The 19015-nt window shown below is 41.0% G+C and overlaps 1 protein-coding gene across 1 annotated transcript; it reads left to right on the forward strand.

The window, feature by feature from the left end:
* The first annotated feature begins 9 nt into the window (after positions 1–9).
* On the forward strand, positions 10–18339 carry rasa2 (RAS p21 protein activator 2). Its single transcript, XM_068316597.1, has 24 exons — positions 10–136; positions 3326–3449; positions 6195–6298; positions 6404–6498; positions 7776–7852; positions 9072–9155; positions 9529–9601; positions 9716–9792; positions 10231–10332; positions 12108–12261; positions 12352–12500; positions 12689–12803; positions 12904–12978; positions 13051–13174; positions 13303–13409; positions 13501–13584; positions 13776–13853; positions 13944–14017; positions 14220–14326; positions 15063–15145; positions 15393–15601; positions 15729–15832; positions 16000–16180; positions 16277–18339. The coding sequence occupies exons 1-24, from the start codon at positions 79–81 to the stop codon at positions 16305–16307; spliced, it is 2469 nt and encodes an 822-aa protein (XP_068172698.1). The 5' UTR covers positions 10–78; the 3' UTR covers positions 16308–18339.
* The last annotated feature ends 676 nt before the right edge of the window (positions 18340–19015 follow it).

Here is a 19015-nt window from a genome sequence, read left to right on the forward strand (position 1 = left end):
ACTCTGCCTGCGCTCATAAACGGATATGATAACCGAGCGCTGAAGCCTCCGGAGCAGCGACGACAGTCAGCTCTGACCATGGCGGAAGAGGACGACGGGAGGATTCGGATTTTACAGAGTCTTCGGGGTAAAATATGTGAGTATGACCGGCGTGTGTGTGTTTGTGTGTTTCCCTCCCCAGTCACTGGGAGAGACAAGCGGCGAGAGGGGAAGCCGGAGGGGCGCGGCGTGCCAGCTACAGTTGCCCGGGTGCGGAGGCAGCGTCAGCCGCTAGTCCGTCCGGTGCCTACCGTCAGGTTATCCTAGCATGCTAGCAGCAGCTACCAACTAGCTTGGGAATGATTTCATTCATCCAGCGCGGCTGATCAGACAAACTGTGTGTTTTATGGATTAAAGAAATTAAAATGTTTTCAAAATGGGGGCATTTTTTTTGTGTAAGCTAAGGGAACACTGGTGGCAGAGGAGGCTAGCTGCTTGTCCATGGTCACCAACCATTCAGTAACCACTGCAGGCAGCTGATACTCAGGTAACGCGGCCATCGTTACGTTGTAATAACAACATGTTACAAGACAGCATGAGATTTAAATTCTATTTATATAAAAAACAAACATGACAAACCTATAAAACACCCCAGTGTGGGTTTAATTCATTGATACTGAAAGGAGTGAAGTTTCCCTTTTTTGATTGCAATTCTTTTGTTCATTGAATGTCTATGAAAAAAGTAAGAAATTAAAAAATATATACAAATATAATACCTTAAAGTCCCAAACATGTATAGATAAAGAGATGTGTACTTGTGAAAAATGTGAAAAATATTTGGAAGTTAAAGCTGTGGAAACTCTCATGTGTCATTCATGGGATGGGAACAGAATGAACCAAAGTCCAACTTGTAACCATGGAAATAGAAATAATAAAACCAGCTTAAATCAATGAATAGCAAGCGCCATCACTTCATCACTCGGCTGCCCTGTTGAAAAAGTTTTGGGGAAAAACACCCAAGCAGTTTTTGAGTTATGCTCCGTAAAGGAAACCAGACAGATAGACTCTTCCTACATCTTCCTTGTAGTTTAACATGAGGTAGGGAGTGAATAATGTCAGGCAGCACGATTGGATTTAATAGTGTAAAGTCAGCCTCTCAAGTGTCTAATCGGATACTTAGTTTATGTTAAAAGTCTATAATATCCTAGGTTCTCGTCCAGTCTTTTCACAATGCTTCACATTAGGATGCTGAATGATTGGTGACAGATCCCTTCGGTTAAGTCTTTCTGAACACTTCTCATCTTTCAGCAGGTCTCTGAATCTTTTTTGCTCTCAAAGGCATTTATCGAGAAAGATTTAAACACAATTATCATATCACCTTAATTACATTTGAGTTACTAAGTTCGTGATTGATGTATCCATATGAAAGACTTGGCCGCGTTGCCTTCAGCAGTAAAATTACAAGTAAACGTTGTAACCTTAAGAGTAATTATTGGAATATTAGTCTCGCACCTAAGCAGAGTTCAGATTGCAACTTTAAGGTAAAATGCTCATTGTCAGGTGGGGCTGGTCCAGTTCACCTGTTTCAAGGTTTTTACCATTAAGGCATTTTGAGATATAATTTTTTTACACTTGAATGATGGACAGTGTGATGTTGCCTGCAATACCTGATTTTTAACACACATCCTTTAGTCTACCCCCACTGCTAGCGGGATGTGAGATGGGCATGCTTGGAGTCACAATAGGAAGGCAACAGTTGCACTACTATGAATTAATGAGAAAATGGTAAGCAGAACAAAATAGAGGAACTATAATGGCATGTAACTCTTTGCAGCGTTACGAAACTCCATTCTTCCTCGTTCACACTTTGTCCTTTTCCTTTAGCCTACATCAGTCGAGGTGGCTTTCTATGGAAATGTGATCTCATGCCAGTTTCAAATTTCCAGGGTTCTTTTAATGGTCCATTATTTTGTTTCTTGTTTGAATTAAGTAGATTAAAAAAAATTATGCCTCATAGCTAAGACAGGTATTGTTTGCTCTCCTGGCTGCAGATCATATTGACATCTGTCTGTATCAGAGGAACAATGTAAAGAACGCATGAGGTTTCTTGGTCAAAGTATTTGTTTGTGTGCATATGCTCGACTCCCACCGGGTCGTCCTAGTCTGAGCTTAGTGGCAATTTAGCTGTTTTCGCTTGCTGTTCCTAAGAATAGGCATATGCTTTTATTAATAGACCGTTAAAAAGCTCATCTCACTTATGGCTTTCCTCAATTAGGTCTTCACCGGTGCTTAAGGTGTCCATCCAAAGCTGGACGACAGATTTAGACAACTGTTGTTGCCCCTCTAATCCCTCAGTGTAAACTGGACTCTGGTTTTTGATTGCTTGTCTTGGAATAACTTTCTAATCATTCTTGAGAATCACTTTTATTTTATCTGGTGATGAATTGACACCTGTGTAGCGCAAGACGTTTTGCTCTCAATCTGCATCTGCCTGCGATTTAATGCAAGTGTTCACAAGTGATGTGTGCGTCATGAAGGTGTTTGTCATTTGTGAATCAACACTCTAAAGTCGTCTTTGGTTATGCTGAGGAAGTCGGTGTTTCATGTATTAAAACCACATAGGAGCCTCAAGTCTGCTTGAGCTACATCCGTTCTGCAACTTGCGCCGACATACTGTATAACAAGAACTATCGCCCCGGTCTGAGGTTGTTTTTTGTATAATTGCAATCACATGTGCTCATTTGGTTTTTATTAATTTTTTATTTTGTTGTCAGTCATTTACCTCTCGCTTTTTTTGAACACTGTGCACCTTTTTGATTAACAGAAGGAATTTACTAATCAAAATAAGCAGACTTTCAGACTTTGGGATTGACCCTTTGATTAACTTTGTAATATTAATACTTGCAATGTGGATTGGAAACTGCTAGAGATATTTGTAAAAATAGTAATTTGTTTCTAAGGGTTATTTTATTTTTCTAAGAGATGGGCAGTGTATATTCTCTTGCTAAATTATCTGCCCAATAATAGCAAAAATTATATTGTTCTTTAGTGACAGATGATGAAATTGCTTCATAAAAGTTGATAAAAATTAATAGAATCTGCTTTTATTGACATAATAAATACGTCATTTATGAATTTAGAGAGTAAAAGTCATTGCTGACTTTTAGAGAGTTTTAATGTTACAGAAAACACAAGTAAAGAAGTTGCTTTTCAATCAAACGTACTATGAAATAATCAGTAATATTATTTGTATCGACTAGTAGAAGCGACTTATTGTTTACAAAAACAGAGCATTATGAATTGCTGTTTGGATGTTAATAATGACACTAGTCTGTCTGTGCTGCAGGTGAAGCTAAGAACCTGGGGCCGGTCTCGGGGCCAAATCGACAAAGGGATCTCTGCACCTTTTGCACCATAAGTCTGGATCAGGAGGAGGTGTTCCGCACCAAGGTGTTTGATAAGAGCGTCAGGTAAGCAGCATGGAGTACATATTCATGTCGGTCACATTTCCAGACCACATCTTCATATAGTCTTGTTTCCTGTTGACATGAAACAATCACCTTTCATTCTACATGAAATTTAACACATCATATGCTCTTAGTTATGAAATTACATGGACATGATAAAGAAAATGTCAAATAGTGGTGGATGTTAACAAACTAAGTAGCAGCGACTATTTGTCTAGTATGGAATATTCATGTTAAATATATATATTTAATGTTATTTTAATGTAGTAATTTTTCATAATAAAAGTTATATGACATGATTTTTTTGAATGTAGGTCTGCTGAAAGCATTGCTTTGTCATTATAAAATTTATTCGATTTAATTATTCTGTTCATGATATGTCAAAAAAACCAAAATCCTCTTCACAATTCTTTGGGAGCTAAATTTAAATATTTAAATTATCTCTTTAGTCAGTCTAAGACCCAAATACCTCATTTGATATCATGAAAGATGAACACATTTAAAACAAACTTGAAATTTTTAAATTAAAAATTACTGATATGTTATAAATCAATGATCAAAATGGGCAATTTGATATTTTTATTGTATTCTGTATCATAATAATAATTAGATGATTCATCATCTAATTATTAGCTGTAATTCCGCATATTTCCAAAAACTGGAGTGATGGTTGCATTTTTATCACCAGAGAAAAGTTCCAGTTTGGAATTATTTTTCTAATCTCTCAGTATGGCTCTTGAGTCTTTAGTTGTGCCAGGTACCATTTTAGCAGGGAAACATGTAGTGATTCAGAATGAAATGATTTTTTTTCTTTTTTTAAATAACCACTACGTGTTCACAAACAAGTCAGAGAAATGTGTGGGAGATGGACACCAGGAAGCATTTCAGGTTTCTATCTACATCATTGCACATCTGACTGTAAACACAGGCCTGTCTTCTTTAGGTATTTCACAACAGCCTCTTTTTTTTCTCTCTCTCTCTCCTGGTTTTGGTGTCGTTCAAAAGGATTGTACAGTCTCTGAGGAAGTGTGTCCTCCCACGCTTTCCCCTGTCTTTATCTCTGTGTCACTCTCAACTACCATAACCTCTGTTTTGCACATCTTAATGATCGCTTGCTTTTGGCCCACTACGTTGTTTTTTTTATTTTATGGTGCTTGACTCATACCTGCTGCACGGACCCTGCTTCCAGTTGCTTAAAGGCTGCATGGACGCTGTAATTGCAGCTAATACCTTGGATTAAGCAGACGTGTTCAGAACAGCCGTGGTCAAGTGGCTTTACCTGGCATTTCTCACATTATTATAGATGCTAGGATGACAACAGGAGGGAAGGGAGTACAGTGGGTGTTAGAGTGTGTACATAATGAGGAGGTTACAAGTGCATAATTCCATATAATGGTGAGGAGGGTGTGTGGGCGTCCTCTGGATGTGTTGGCCAAACTCAGTGCTAAGGCTTGAGAGATTTCACCATCCAAGAAGCATCAACAGCAAAGTGTAGGGAGGATTCAAGAGGCTATAGAACCAGATGATTTTAATATTAATAGTACATATGGATTGAAATATGTTGTTTTTCCAGATCCTTTATGACATTTGTTGGAACGTTGAAAATGGAACTAAAAGCAAACACACGGTGACCCATAAAGTCTAGCAATGTTTGACAGAAAAACAACCTGAGTGGAACTGAAATATTTACTCCCAAACTTAGGATGACTTGTCAGACAAAATGTAAAGCTGTGGATTACAGTTTGACTGGAACTGTTAATGCAGCACAAGTCCATCACGGCTGCTCTGTATGTTTGGACCAGGTGGTAAACCAGTTGTGTTGGCAGACACTGGGGCCACGGATGCCCCAGTGCTCGGTGTATTTCCAGCCCCTAGAGGGCAGGTAGTCCTGTGCTGAACACAAGAAATAATCCCCTGTCATCCAGGTTGGGCTCTGTAGTATTACAGAACATGTTCTCCCCCATGGCTGCATGGGTTTCCTGTCCCAATCAAAAGAGAGGTTTGATGAATCCGAGACCGGGAATTTTTTTTTGTGTGTGTGTTTTGGACCGTCAGCCTCCAGAGATGAACTGTTAGTAAGAGTATTTCTGTGATAATGAAGTATAATATCTCAACAAACAGAAGCATTATACAGAAACATTAAGAAAATGGATGGTCAAACTGATAAAATCTAAATAAATGGTTGTGTTCATTTTTAGCAGGTTCCTTAAAATCATTATTGGTACTGCATGCTGTAGGTTTAGTGTAGTAATGCTGTTTAAACATCTCCTTTCAGCAATTTAAAAATCCTCCTTTTTTCATTTGAATACTCTATTTGTTTTTTTTACCATATTTTATATTTTGACATTTAATTTGGCGAGGACAACAGAGTCGCTTCACAGATAATCATTACGTGGAAAGGAAAATGACAGGTTGAAGGGTTTTCGGGCGGCGAAAGCAACACGCAGGAAGAGCGATCTCGGCAGCCCTGATGACTCAGACATGAGAGCACCCTGTGATGTCCACCGTCTGTTTGACAGTTCGTTTCCCAGTAAATGAACAAATCCTGTGTGTCATGAAAAATGCTCAAATATGATAATACCATCATTTGGCTGCAGCAGTTTATTCAGTTGTCTTTATTTGACATCAGAAACATAAAGTGTGCATTGACTGATCATCATCGCCCATCGTTCAGCGAAACTTGAGCGTGAATTAAAGCTAAATCAGATCAACAAACTTTGCTTGTTTGAATCTCTCCCTTATTTGCAGCCCTTTTTACGGAGAGGACTTCTACTTCGAGATCCCTCGTCTGTTTCAGTGTTTGTCCTTCTATGTTTATGCCAAGAGCGTCTTTCAAAGGGAACTACCTGTGGGTAAGTGGAATATAAGATGTCATGCACACACACACACACACACACCAGTAGTACAAATGTATGAATTGTAGTTCAATGGATGTTTCCGTGTGCGTCTTTTAACAGGTAAGGTATCAATCCGGAAGGATGAGCTGTGTAAATACAGCGGGAAGGAGCACTGGTTCAGCCTTCATCCAGTAGACCCAAACTCAGAAGTTCAGGTAATTTTTAAATAATTTTAATTGTAATTTGATGTCATGGCATAAGTGGAGTAAAAAAAATTTAAATACTTGAAAAAATTGTCACCAATTGTGTTGCAGTGATTTAAAAAAAATCACTGCAACACCACCACTTTGGTGTCTCGTCCTGTTCTCGTACGTCGGCCTTCACTCTGCCTCAGACGAGAGGTTCTGACAGCGTGAAATGAATTCATTCACTGAATTATTACAGAATGATGAAAAACGTTAACTTGTTGTTACCCGTCAGTGATTAAAACACTGAGCATCCTGTCCCGATGGGGGTAGTTCTGGGCGTTTATTATTAGCACAGTTATGGCATATATGTGGGGGGTTTCTGTTTCCCTTGCACATTACTTTGATCGGATCAGCGTTTGTGGTGCGGTTGCGTCGGGTGAAACTACAGCATTACTACCACTTCTGTGCAGCTACGGCTAATGTGTTCACTCCACCTGCCATTAGCCCACGCCAGACTATTCTGGGTATGTGCCGTTACACTGATTCACTCACAAGTAGACACTTTCAACTGCAAAGTTACATCCGTCAGTGATGTAGGTGTTATTGCAATGCCTCTCGCTCCAACAGAGGGTTGTGTCTGCTGCCTGTGAGCAGCGGCGACTCATATAGCAGTTAATAAAGACGCTTGAAAGGACAGGACCAACAATGAACTGTTATTGTTTTTAGAATATTCATAATCCGTAGGTCGTTGCGATGCAAGCAAGCGTCGTTCTGTGATGTTGTCGGCTCATTTGGATCACTTCAGTGTAGCCGGGGTGTTATTGGCTTAAAGGCCTATCAGAAAGAAGTACTTGCCATCTTATCCAAGTGCAGAATTGCAGAGACAGAGTGCAAGTGTGTGGGCGTTTTATTTCTCTCTTTCTCTCTCTCTCTCTCTCTTCCTAAGGCAAGACCAGCAGCCTTCACCACATCCGACCCTGTAAAAATGTTTTTGAGTCATGACAAAATTTTCAGCTATTGTCACACATGGTGGGCTGCATTCAGCTAAAACGGCATGAAGCGCGAGATTGAGCCGGACCGCGGGTCCAGAGGCTCCGTCTGAAGAGTTAAAAACAGGCCTTTTTGACTGACTTTGCATTGACAGATATTAGCAACATATCCCACAATAAATTTAAAATATTTACACGATCAAAGATTAAAAAAAAAAAAAGGAACAAGTCACAAAAATAAAAAATAAAAATCTTTAAAAACCAAAATGCTAGCTTTGATCTGAGATCTCACTGTCGTCTCCTCGCGTCCAACAGGGGAAGGTTCACCTGGAGATGCGATTGAATGAAGTGATCACAGAAAACGGATCCGTGTGTCAGCACCTACTAGTCCGGTGAGTCCCGTCCGTCGGGTGTGTTCTGATTTACTTGGTTGTTTTGGGAACTGGGGATACTGGTGGGGAATCTTTAACAGTCTGGGTTCACATGTGCAGGAAAACTGTTTCTAGTTATCAATCAGAAATCAAAAGGAAGGAACTAAAAGCCACACAGGAGGAAGCACTTGTTACACTTATTAATCTGGTGTTCAGGTTTCTCTAATCAGATCAGCTGACCCAAAGCTGATGCTGTGATGCTCTTTCAAACGTTCCGATCTCTTTCTATCCCCCCTGCTGTGGTGGCGCTTTTGAACATCTATCACACATCGTCAGTGAAACCTTGAAGACCCGGCTGTGTTTATGATTCCGCCGCTGCTTCCGTTTGTTGTTTTTTTTCATTCATACTTGGAGGTATGCGGTGGAAGTGATGTCATCTGAGCAGGAAGCTGGTGCTTCTCACATTGCAACCACAGCGTTTTTCTGCCACCTGTCATATGTAAATCTGATCATTTTCATAAACTCGTCACCTGCTCATCATCGACTTCCATCATCATACGCAACACCCGATGAACGCTGCAGGTATCTTAGCATTGTAAAGTCACCAGAGATGCTCAGAACACAGCGGGATACGGCTGAATAAAGAGAGAGAGTCAAAGGATGCTGTAGGGAATAATAATGTCATGACACCGTGGAAGATGATACACAAACATCCTGACATCTGCTCTGCTTAGCTTGTCCCTATGGCTGGTCTGAATTCATTCTAATTCTCTGGTGGCTCTTGCTTAGCAGCCGCATCCTGTTTGGGGTGCCTACAGTGTCTGTTTGTTGTCATCTGCAATGCTTCAGCAAGAAACAGTGGTCTCTGTGACACACACCAAACATGAGGGCAAAGCACTGCTGCTAATGACGGCAGCAGCAGTTTGTTAGTGTTTGGATATCATATCTGATGTGTGATCATGATCTGTAGTAAAGCTGTCATTAAATTGTGATCTGAGCAAATCTGAGAACTGATTTATTGAACAAAACCCATGTTTTTACTACAAAAATTGCTGCATCAAAAGGTGTAAATCCATAATTAGACTTCTACCTATTGTTGTTTATAATGTCAGCTTAGCCTTTTTGTTTTTAAGTCATAGAATTCAATAAAGTTATTTAGAAATGTTTGATATTTGACTCCAGAATTGAGCGAGTAGAAGTTAGTGATCTTTCTTTTATCGTTTCTGGCGACCTCCTGCAGGATCATCGAGTGCCAGGGATTGCCCTTGATCAGTGGCCAGAACTGTGACCCCTATGCCACCGTGTCGCTCGTTGGACCTGCCAGGTAACTTTGTATTGCCACACATACAACAAAACATGCTGTATGATTTCCTAAAAACAAACACGCAGAGTGATAGTTTTGTTTGTTGTTGGAAAAAGAAGGTGTTATTTGATTCGCTTCGACATTTTTCCATTGGTAAAAATAACACGGAAATGTAGACTCCTATTTCAGCTAGACATCATTCATTCATAACTAAAGGTGAGCAACCAGTGTACCAGCCAGGTAACTGTTTGTCAGTATAAGCGGGGGTGTGCAATCATTTCATTACTGTATTTAAATACAACTACAATAACCTGAAAGTCTCCTCATTCATAGATTTTAGTTTGCTGGTGACCAGCAGGGAAGGTTCTCTTTAATGTTTGTGACATCCCCCCAGGTCTGACCAGAAGAAGACGAAGGTAAAGAAGAAAACCAGTAACCCTCATTTTGAAGAGACCTTCTTCTTCGAGGTAAACCCCCTTCAGCTGTCTGCCCCTATCAGACGTTACACGGCTACTGCATTAGAGAAACACTCACGGCTTGTTTGGGGCGAAGGTTATAAGGCATCCCGTGTTTGTCCTCAGGTGACACGCTCCAGCAGCTACTCAAAAAAGTCGCATTTCCAAGTGGAAGAGGAGGACATCGAAAAACTTGAGATCAAGTAAGATGTTTAACTCTCTGGCTCTCCGTTGTTTCCCCATCCTTAATCTCCGCAGAACAAAGATTATCTCTCAGCAACTTCAACTTAGATCTGGTGTGTTCTGACTACTGATGGAGAGCCTTGGTTTCTGGTTAAGGATATGTGTGGCTCCCCTCACAGTGGACTCATAGCTCACTGGGTAAGAGTAGACAGATTCAAAGGTAAACATTCATGCATGGTGTTGAGGTTTGGATTTGAGGTGGTGTAATTGCACGCGCGTTGTGTTGACTTTTGTGCACCAAGCAGGTAAGCGCCACTCAGTTGCAACTTTTTGTTTGGAACATTTTTCTTTTTAACTTTTGTGGTGACCTGTTTGCCCTGAACACACGTGATACGCATGAAGGTTTTCCCATCATTAGAGGAAGTCCTTGTTTTAACTCCCATCCTCTGTGTTTGCAGAGTCGATTTGTGGAACAACGAGAATCTGGCTCAGGATGTGTTTCTCGGAGAGACCCGGGTCCCCGTCAAGATACTGCGAAACGACCGCATCCACAAAGCCTGGTGAGGACGAGACGAAACAACCTCTGCTGTCTGATCTGAATGCACATAAATCCAAAACTTATTGTGGAGGTTAGAACAGAATATGTGATACTTACCCCCACAAATGTCATGGCTTTAATTCAGGCCCTTTAGTAATTTTCATTAAATCTCTTGCAGTTCTGTTTCCTCTTGGATCAGAACCATTAGCTCTACTTTTTTTGATGTTGTTTAGGTACATTATTAAAATCTTTAAACGTTACTCATGAGAACATCATGCAATGTAAATGTGAGCTGTAACAGATTACACATGTACATTCAAACAGAGCTGCAGAAAATGAAGCCATCTAGACGATGTCAAACCGCTGGGGGAGATTACGCTAACTTCCAGTATAAACGTGAATACCAAAAGAAACAACTTTTATGTTCTGCTGTGGCTGAAAGCAAATCGACCCATTTTAGATGTCCAGGAGAAAGAGTGGATCTCTGAGAGAGTACCAGTCCGACCACAGATCGGGTTCTCTGTGGTTTTCGGAATGGATTTCTTGATTAAAACTGTGGAAACAAGAATGGAGTCGGTTCCAGGTGTTCCATCCTCCGGTCTGATGGGGGTGCATCTGGATGAACAGGAAGACACACACGCTGCTGATCTCACATCTTCTCCATCTTCCATATCTATCAGGACAACGTCTCGTCTTCCTTTTACATTTCAGTGATTTACCTTTGTGTGTGAGTGTATGTGTGCATGTGTGTGTGTGTGTGTGTTTCCCCGCTCTGCGTCAGTGTAGGTGATGTGGGACTGTGCCAGATAGCAAACTGTCGGCATATGAGGGTTGTGTGCGTGGGCAGCTTTCTGCACGGTGGCAGAACTCCATGCCTCGTGTTTCATTTCTAACGGGTTTTTTTTTTTAAAAGCTGGACTCAGTTCATCTCCATGAAGCCACACAGGTGGTCTGCTGATCGGGGTCTCTGCACCTGTGTACCTCCAGTGAGGACGAGCAGTTTGTGGCTGCAGCACTGCGCTTCAGCTTTTAATCAAGTTGGGGCTAGCGCCCCCTGCTGGTCTTTGTGCAGAAGTGCATTTGTAGAACAGTAAGCAATAATAAATAATCAGTCATAAATAATAATAACATGAATAGCAAAGGCATGTGCCTAATTTATGTAGTACATGCATAACTACACATTATCATAGCTCTAGATTGTGTAACACACTAACTGCTTATTTTTTTAAAAGATTTCCTTATATGTTAAGTTGAAGTTGTAAACACTTTGAGACGCACCGAGTCCGCATAAACCCGTCTGGTTTTTTTTATGTTACTCTCTATTCGGTGGTAGTTATTTTCTTTCAGGAAGATAGTGAAGTTGCTGCAGCTTATGATGCCGCAAAGTTTGCGAACATGGTGTCACTCTGAGCGAAGCGTCTTGGGATCGGTCAAAAACAGAAAGAAAACACTGATAAATATCCAGACTGTCGGAGTTCAATTCATTCAAAGCGCTGGCAGTCAATGAATAATAAAAAAAAACATCAGCTAAAAGGCCACAAAGACGCTTCATTTGCCATTTATTGGGGTCCAATAAGCTTTTTAGCTCATTTCATGTGAAGAAGCTACAATATTCCTTTGGTTGCGTTTTTGCCTGTAATAACTGGTCCATGTGATCTATCTATACATCTGTCTAGTTAAGAAATTTGTTGTATTGAGGTATGTTTGATTGACTTATTTACTTCTACTGCCATCTATTAGCCCTGACCTTACAGAGTAATGGGGTTAGTAACATGATGTCTCCTGTCGGTGTCGCAGGTATCTCCTCCAGCCAAAAGGAACCGGCAGCAAGTCCAAGTCTGATGATTTGGGCTCCTTGCGTTTGAAGCTGACCTACATAGAAGACACAGTGCTGCCGTCTGCCTGCTACACACCGCTCTGCAACCTGCTGCTCAAATCCCCTGACGTGAAGGTAGAACGGTGCTTCAGGTGTGTTAGAGGGACAACCGTTAGAAGCGCGCTCACACACGCACCTTCCTCTCTCTCTCCTCGCTGTCTCCAGCCCATCTCGGCATCGGCAGCACACATCCTGGGGGACATTTGCAGAGAGCGGTACGAAGCTGTGCTGCCCATGGTTCGACTGCTGCTCCACCACAATCGCTTTGTGCCTTTTGTCTCTGCTGTGGCCACGCTGGAGTTGGACAACACTCAGTGAGTGCTCACACACACACACACACACACTCTCACACCTTCAGCGAGGCACTGGCCTGGTAGATGGGGTGCAGGCTTGCATGTGGATAAATGTCATTTTCTACATCAATAGGGTAAAGGTGATATTTTGTTGACATATCTGGTCATGAATGGTTATAATGTCCGATTTGTGTCGGTGGAACATCCAGGGAGGCTAACACTATATTCCGTGGAAACTCGCTGGCAACACGCTGCATTGATGACATGATGAAGATTGTGGGGAAGAATTACCTGGCAGTTACCCTGAAGCCTGTAATAGATGAGGTATGAGCGCGCAAACACAATCTAAGTGTCTCTCTTTAAATATCTCTCTGATGCGTTGGGTCTGATTTTAGTTCTTTGTCCCTTTTTTGACGTTCGATAGATCTGTGAATCCAACAAAACCTGTGAGATTGACCCCAATAAACTAAAGGAAGGAGACAACGTGGAGGTCAACAAGGTAAATCCACTCATCTTTACAAACATTTCTTCTCTCCATAGATTATATCTAATGTTTATGTCACCGCTGCAGGAAAACCTTCAGGGTTTCGTCCAGAAAGTGTTTTCGTCCATCACCCAGTCCAGCTCCAGCTGCCCTCCTCTGATGTGCGACGTGTTCAGGTCACTGAGGCACTTGGCCTGCAAACGCTTCCCAGGTAAATCCTAGAGCCTGAAGAAGAATAAAATCCCTTTTGCAAAACTTCATGTTACGTCTCTTGAAGCTTTGGGTGCAGTCCCTTTATTTACACTAATAGTCACATGTAGAATCATTTCCTCTCTCCAGCTGACCCTCACATCCAGTACTCGGCCGTCAGCAGCTTTGTGTTTCTGCGGTTCTTCGCTGTTGCCGTTCTTTCACCACAATCTTTCCAACTCCGTCCTCACCATCCAGTAAGTGCGTCCGCCTGCTGCCACAGTTCAAATTTTATGGAGTAAAACCCCAGGAGATTATAGTCTTTGTACGTTTTTTTCTCCATCGTAGGATCCTGAGATTTCTCGCACGCTCACCCTCATCTCAAAAACGATCCAGACTCTTGGGAGCTGGGGGAGTCTGTCCAAAAAACTGGTAAGATGAACATTTAACATTTGAGAGCGTGTGATGAGTAGAGGTATGATTTAAGATAGAGTCTGACCATTGTAAAGGTCCTTCATCGAGAGGAATATAAAATAGTACATAAATTAGAACTGAGCTTTTCTGATCGGGTCATCATGTAATGTAATAAAATAAAAAATGTGTTTTTTCTCCCTCTTTTCTAGTCTAGTTTTAAAGAAACCTACATGTATGACTTCTTCAAATCGTTCCAAGAAGACAAGTGTATCGAAAAAGTTAAAAAGGTATTTTCTTTATTTATTTAAAGGTTTATCAATTTCTTTGTCTTCTATAAAATGCTTCTTGTTGATGTCATCGTTGATTCTTGTTGCCAGTTTCTCGATGAGATTTCCTCCAACGTCAGCAAGGAGTCCAGCGGGCTGGAGGACGCCGTGGTTCTCAAGGAGGGGTGAGTGTTCCTTCTGAGCCTCTTTGGGGCCGGGACGAAGGACTGAACAGCATTATCTTGAAACTGAGACCATATTTACTTCATTCAGTGTTTTAGTCACAAATCAGACCTATAATGTGGTAAATATGGTCAAAAGAATGAAATAATCTTGATGTTGTACTGTTTGATTTTTGAACCTTGGTCTTGTCTGTGTTCTGCACAGGGAGGTGCAGAAACGCGCTCAGGGGAGGAGGCGTCTCGGAAAGAAAAACTTTAAGAAGAGGTGGCTTAGAGTGACAAACAGAGAACTCTCCTACCACAAACACAAAGGTGGAGTACATGACATGAAATCTATGTTCACAGAGGACAGGGAATCTAAGAAAAATGCATTGAAATGGGTGTTTCATCTAACTGGGACAAAATACTGAACCACTTGCTTTACCATTTGCTAAACTTTTGCAGTAACAATCTCAACCACTAGATGGCACCAAAACATATTTCCAATCGTAAACAGTTGCGTAATATAGTGGATTTATTTTCCCAAAGTTGAGTTATATTGTTGTACATAATTTTTAAAATAACACATATACTGAAGGAGATATACAACGTATGATGATAAATTAATAAACTTTTATCCAACTTTTATCCAACTTTTGTCCAATAATCGCTGAATTAAAATGATTCCCCTAATTTAGTACAGAATAATAATGGTTACGGTAAATTGATGCATGTAACTGATTTTATATGGAGAATTTTTTTCAGAAGTTTTGGTCTGCAGAAAATCAGTCATGCTAGTGATCTAAAATATAATGAAATGCAATTGTTAAACGTTGATTTCAACAAAACACAGTGACCATCACTTCCAGGAATGAGAGAGTGTTCAGTAACAAAAGCACAACTTGAGTGGTTCTTAAGTATGACAATAATTTACTAGCAATTTTGAAATAAGATCCACTTATAATGTTGTATATTTTCTAATGTTGCAACACAAATCAGCAGTTCTTGACTGACTGTCATTGTCTAACCACTGATGCATACCAAACAGAGCAACTTCTGTTTTTTTCAGGGAAGGACGCCCTTTGCATCATCAACGTCAAAAATATTCAGGCTGTGGAGAAACTGGATGAAAGTGCCTTTAACCGCAAAAATGTAAGCCCCCCCCCAACATTCATTTCTCTCTTCTCGAGTTTAACCACCGAAAAGATGTTTATTTTAACAATTAAATGAGTATTTGTATTGGTAGTCTGCCCAGAATTAGTTGTTCCCCTTCTAAATGTCCTTTGCTGTTGGAAGTTACATATGAAATGTGATATATGTGTAAAATGTCCATAGATACACGTCTTAAATCATTCCAGATTGAGGAAGGTGTGAACTGAGGTAACTCTTTGTTTCTCAGATGTTTCAGGTGGTCCACGCAGAGAAGCCTCTGTACGTGCAAGCAGGAAACTGTGTGGAGGCCAGCGAGTGGCTGGAGGTCCTGGGCCAGGTCAGCCGGTGCAACGAGGGACGCCTGGCCACGTTCCATCCATCAAACCACAACAGTGGAGCCTGGCAGTGCTGCAAAAGTCAGAGCAGCAACGCACCGGGCTGTAAGCCCTGCACAACGTGAGTGTTCTCCAGAATAATGAATGAACAGAAAACAATCTGCAGGGTGATGTGAAGAAGAAGAATGTGTATTCTTCTCTCTCTCTCCAACCTCTCCAGCCTCATGTTTTCATACCTCCTCTTTCAGCGTCGTGCTGGCCAACCTGCAGCTGGACATCGACTGCGATCGGGAAACGGAGCGAATTTTCTCCCTCCTCTCCTTGAATGACACCAAACTCCAGAACATGGAGGGTCAGTGTGTTTTGTTGGTGAACCCGTTACGTCCTGGCAGCTCAGATTAACAGGCTCATCTTCAATCCACAGAGATTGTGGATAAAATCAATCAAGACTGTAATAAACTGCTTCTGCAGCAGCGTAGCTTGAGCCTTACGCTGTTCCCCGGTCTTTCCTCTCTTTAGATGCGTGTGCCAGTATGGCGGTGTACCAGGGCCCCCAGCGGGAGCAGGAGGAGTACTCCAAGTTCACCATTCAGGAACCCAAAGAGACGTTTCAGACGCTCAAACAGCTCCGGAACATCATGGAGGAGCTTCAGAGGCAGCACAACATCCGGAGCGACACCATGGCGCAGTACGGGAGCCTGTAAGTGACATTTAGACTGTGATACTTACAGTAAGACTCATGCTAGCGGAGAGATGAGGCAGCAATCTTTTTTTTGTTTTACCCCTTCTGTTTCAGAGACAACCCCATCGTAGTCAAAACGTCTTAACCTGGGCGGGGAGGTGTGACGTGAAACATCCTCACCAGCAGGTATCCGTTCACCCCAGAGAACCCGAACACGGTCCCGAAGGAGCCCAAACATCACGAGTCCACCGCATCAGTGAGCTTTTACGGAATGTTCTCGAAACGAACAAACCCCTCGGGGCATTTTCATCGACAGGACGTCACCTCATCACCTCCCCCCCCCCGTCTTCATCACAGGTCCCGTTAGAAAGAGACTCTTTTAAGTTAAGTCCTCTCTCACATCAGCTGTGTGGATAAGGTATCATTAGAAGGTGCGTGAATAGGCTGCTATTTTTTTTATTCACCCGGTTTTATATTAAACGGCTGTGACGACGATGCCCTCTCAGCCGTTTCGAGTTCCGCTCCAGCATCAATAATCAATAGATCGATTGATTTGTATCTATCTGTGCCCCTCTCATCTCTCTTTTAGTGCCCTTTCTCTTCTGAACAAATGTGTGTATATATTGTCAGAGAAGAGAGAACTAAACCAGACCGATCTGCCTTATCTGAGGGAAGTTTCTTTCGCATTAAATGCTGAGGGATTAATGCAGAAGCACTTTAAATATTTGGAACACTCCAAATGGAAATTAATCGATACTTGGTATCAGCTCTCCCATTTTATGATCAGTTTCATGATCCGGAGTACAAATATGTTTCATTACTGTAAAATAACATTTATAGCCTGTAGATTTTAAGATATTTTTTGACCAAAGACAATTTCTTAGGTTTGACTTGAAAAAAAACAACAACAACAACAACTAATAATTAATGTATTTTTAATACGAATGTTTTAAAATGGATACAAATTCTATATATATGTATATGTATTTGGTTTTTTGTTTATGTTTTGCTAACATATCCTTGACTCTTATGTCACTTACGGCGAGCCGACTGCATGTGTTCAGTTTTGAATCCTGATCGCACATGACTGTGGTGTAGAGTTGTGTTTCCCTGTGATTGTGAATCGTGGTGGTAACAGTGTGCATCGAATGTGTGCTGTCATGTTGAGAACGTTACAACACATCCGGACATATGTGTGAAAAATATGAAAAGGAATCAGTAAGAACGATCGATTAGTCCCGTCATCCGTGAATTATTCCAAGCAGTTGTTCTCATCTTCGGGTTTCATTGGACTTTTTGAAGCAGCGTTTGCTCCACAGCTTCAGCTGTTGTCACATGTTAAAAGGTGGGTGGTAGCACCCCACATGCCAGATCACCCAAGAACGGTTTGTTGAAAACAGGCTAATTATTCTAATTTTGAGACGACGACAGGTCGAAAACAAATTCGTGTTCAAAAATGTGTTTTTATTGTTCCTCTTTTCGACTCCCGAGACAAGCAGCCAAATCCTCCAATTATCAGCTCTCACCAAATCTTTTTTTTTTTTTCTGTGAGTGTATTGGCAGACTTTTTTTTTTCTAATGAGAAATCGTATCAAACCATCAGGTTTTGATTCTTCTTTAGTGCCGTTTTGAACAATGAAGTGTTGAAGAGATACAGAAGATACTTGAACTTAATTTAACAAGAAATGTTGAACATTTAACGCTGACAGTGCAGGTTTAACCATGTGGTTTTTCTTTCTTTGCTTGTGGTTTTGTCTTTGGTCCGTCACATATTTCTAACATGCATGTCTTGTGTATTTAATATATTTTTCTAAGGAGATGCTTTTTTGTTTGTTTTTTTAAAATCCCTGTTTTAATGTGTTGCTATGCCGGTACAGTACCTTGTTTGTCTGCAGCGCTTCTTCGCAATTTTAATTTAATTTTAATTTTTGTCCCTTTACTGACTGCATGTAGACGTGGCTGCCTCCAAACATCCACTTGTCGACTGCTTATCTCAGTGTTATTGAAGTGAATGTGTGTGAAGTCCCATGACCTGCAGCAGGAAACAAAATGCATCCGATCGTGGATAATCAGTCCGTGGAACTAAATCTCAACCAATCACAGCACACAGTTCAGGTAAAACCTGCTGGATCAGCTACCATTTTAGCTCTGCTAGTTTTCATAGAAGCACATAAACATTATTTTGTTTTTATTGTCATTTACAATTATTCCTTTAAAATGTATCTGCTTTTTAGGAAAAGGCTTTTCCTCCTTGTTTATTTAATTTTCCTGAAATGAAACGGTCCTTCACTAGGAGTGTTTGTGAGACACTGTGGCCCATTTATTTTTAATGACATAGATGTTAGGTATGTTTTTTTTTAGGGACTCATCAACACACAGGTGATGTGTGTCACAGAGCACTTGATATAAATCACAAAAATGAGGGAACATTATATTGTGAAGAGGAGCAAATAATTTTAACCAGAGTTTACTTTTAAACCATGAACTAGAGGAATAATCAAAAAGGCATCTGTTCTGCCAGAGCGGAAGCACAACAATCAATCATAGGAGGTTTTAATAGCGATAAAAACTTCTTTTCTGGTGAACAGTGAGTAGTCGCAGGCAGCTGACGGTAACTGACTCCTGAATGTCTCCACACTGCTTAAGGACAATGTCTGTTCTATTTTAGACACATTAAATATTTTATTTTTCCTAAATGGTGTCATCTGTGTCAATTTGAAGCAATTCACAATAAACAATTTGCCAACGCGTCTGTTTCTGAACAGTCTCTGATTTCCTCCATCGGATTATGTTTAAGTTTTTCTGTTTGATAGGAAAAGCAGCCTAACTGTTGTTGATATCAGAAACATCTGA

The sequence above is a fragment of the Antennarius striatus genome, chromosome 6 (assembly GCF_040054535.1).
Source record: "Antennarius striatus isolate MH-2024 chromosome 6, ASM4005453v1, whole genome shotgun sequence".
In the NCBI taxonomy this organism is placed as follows: domain Eukaryota; kingdom Metazoa; phylum Chordata; class Actinopteri; order Lophiiformes; family Antennariidae; genus Antennarius; species Antennarius striatus.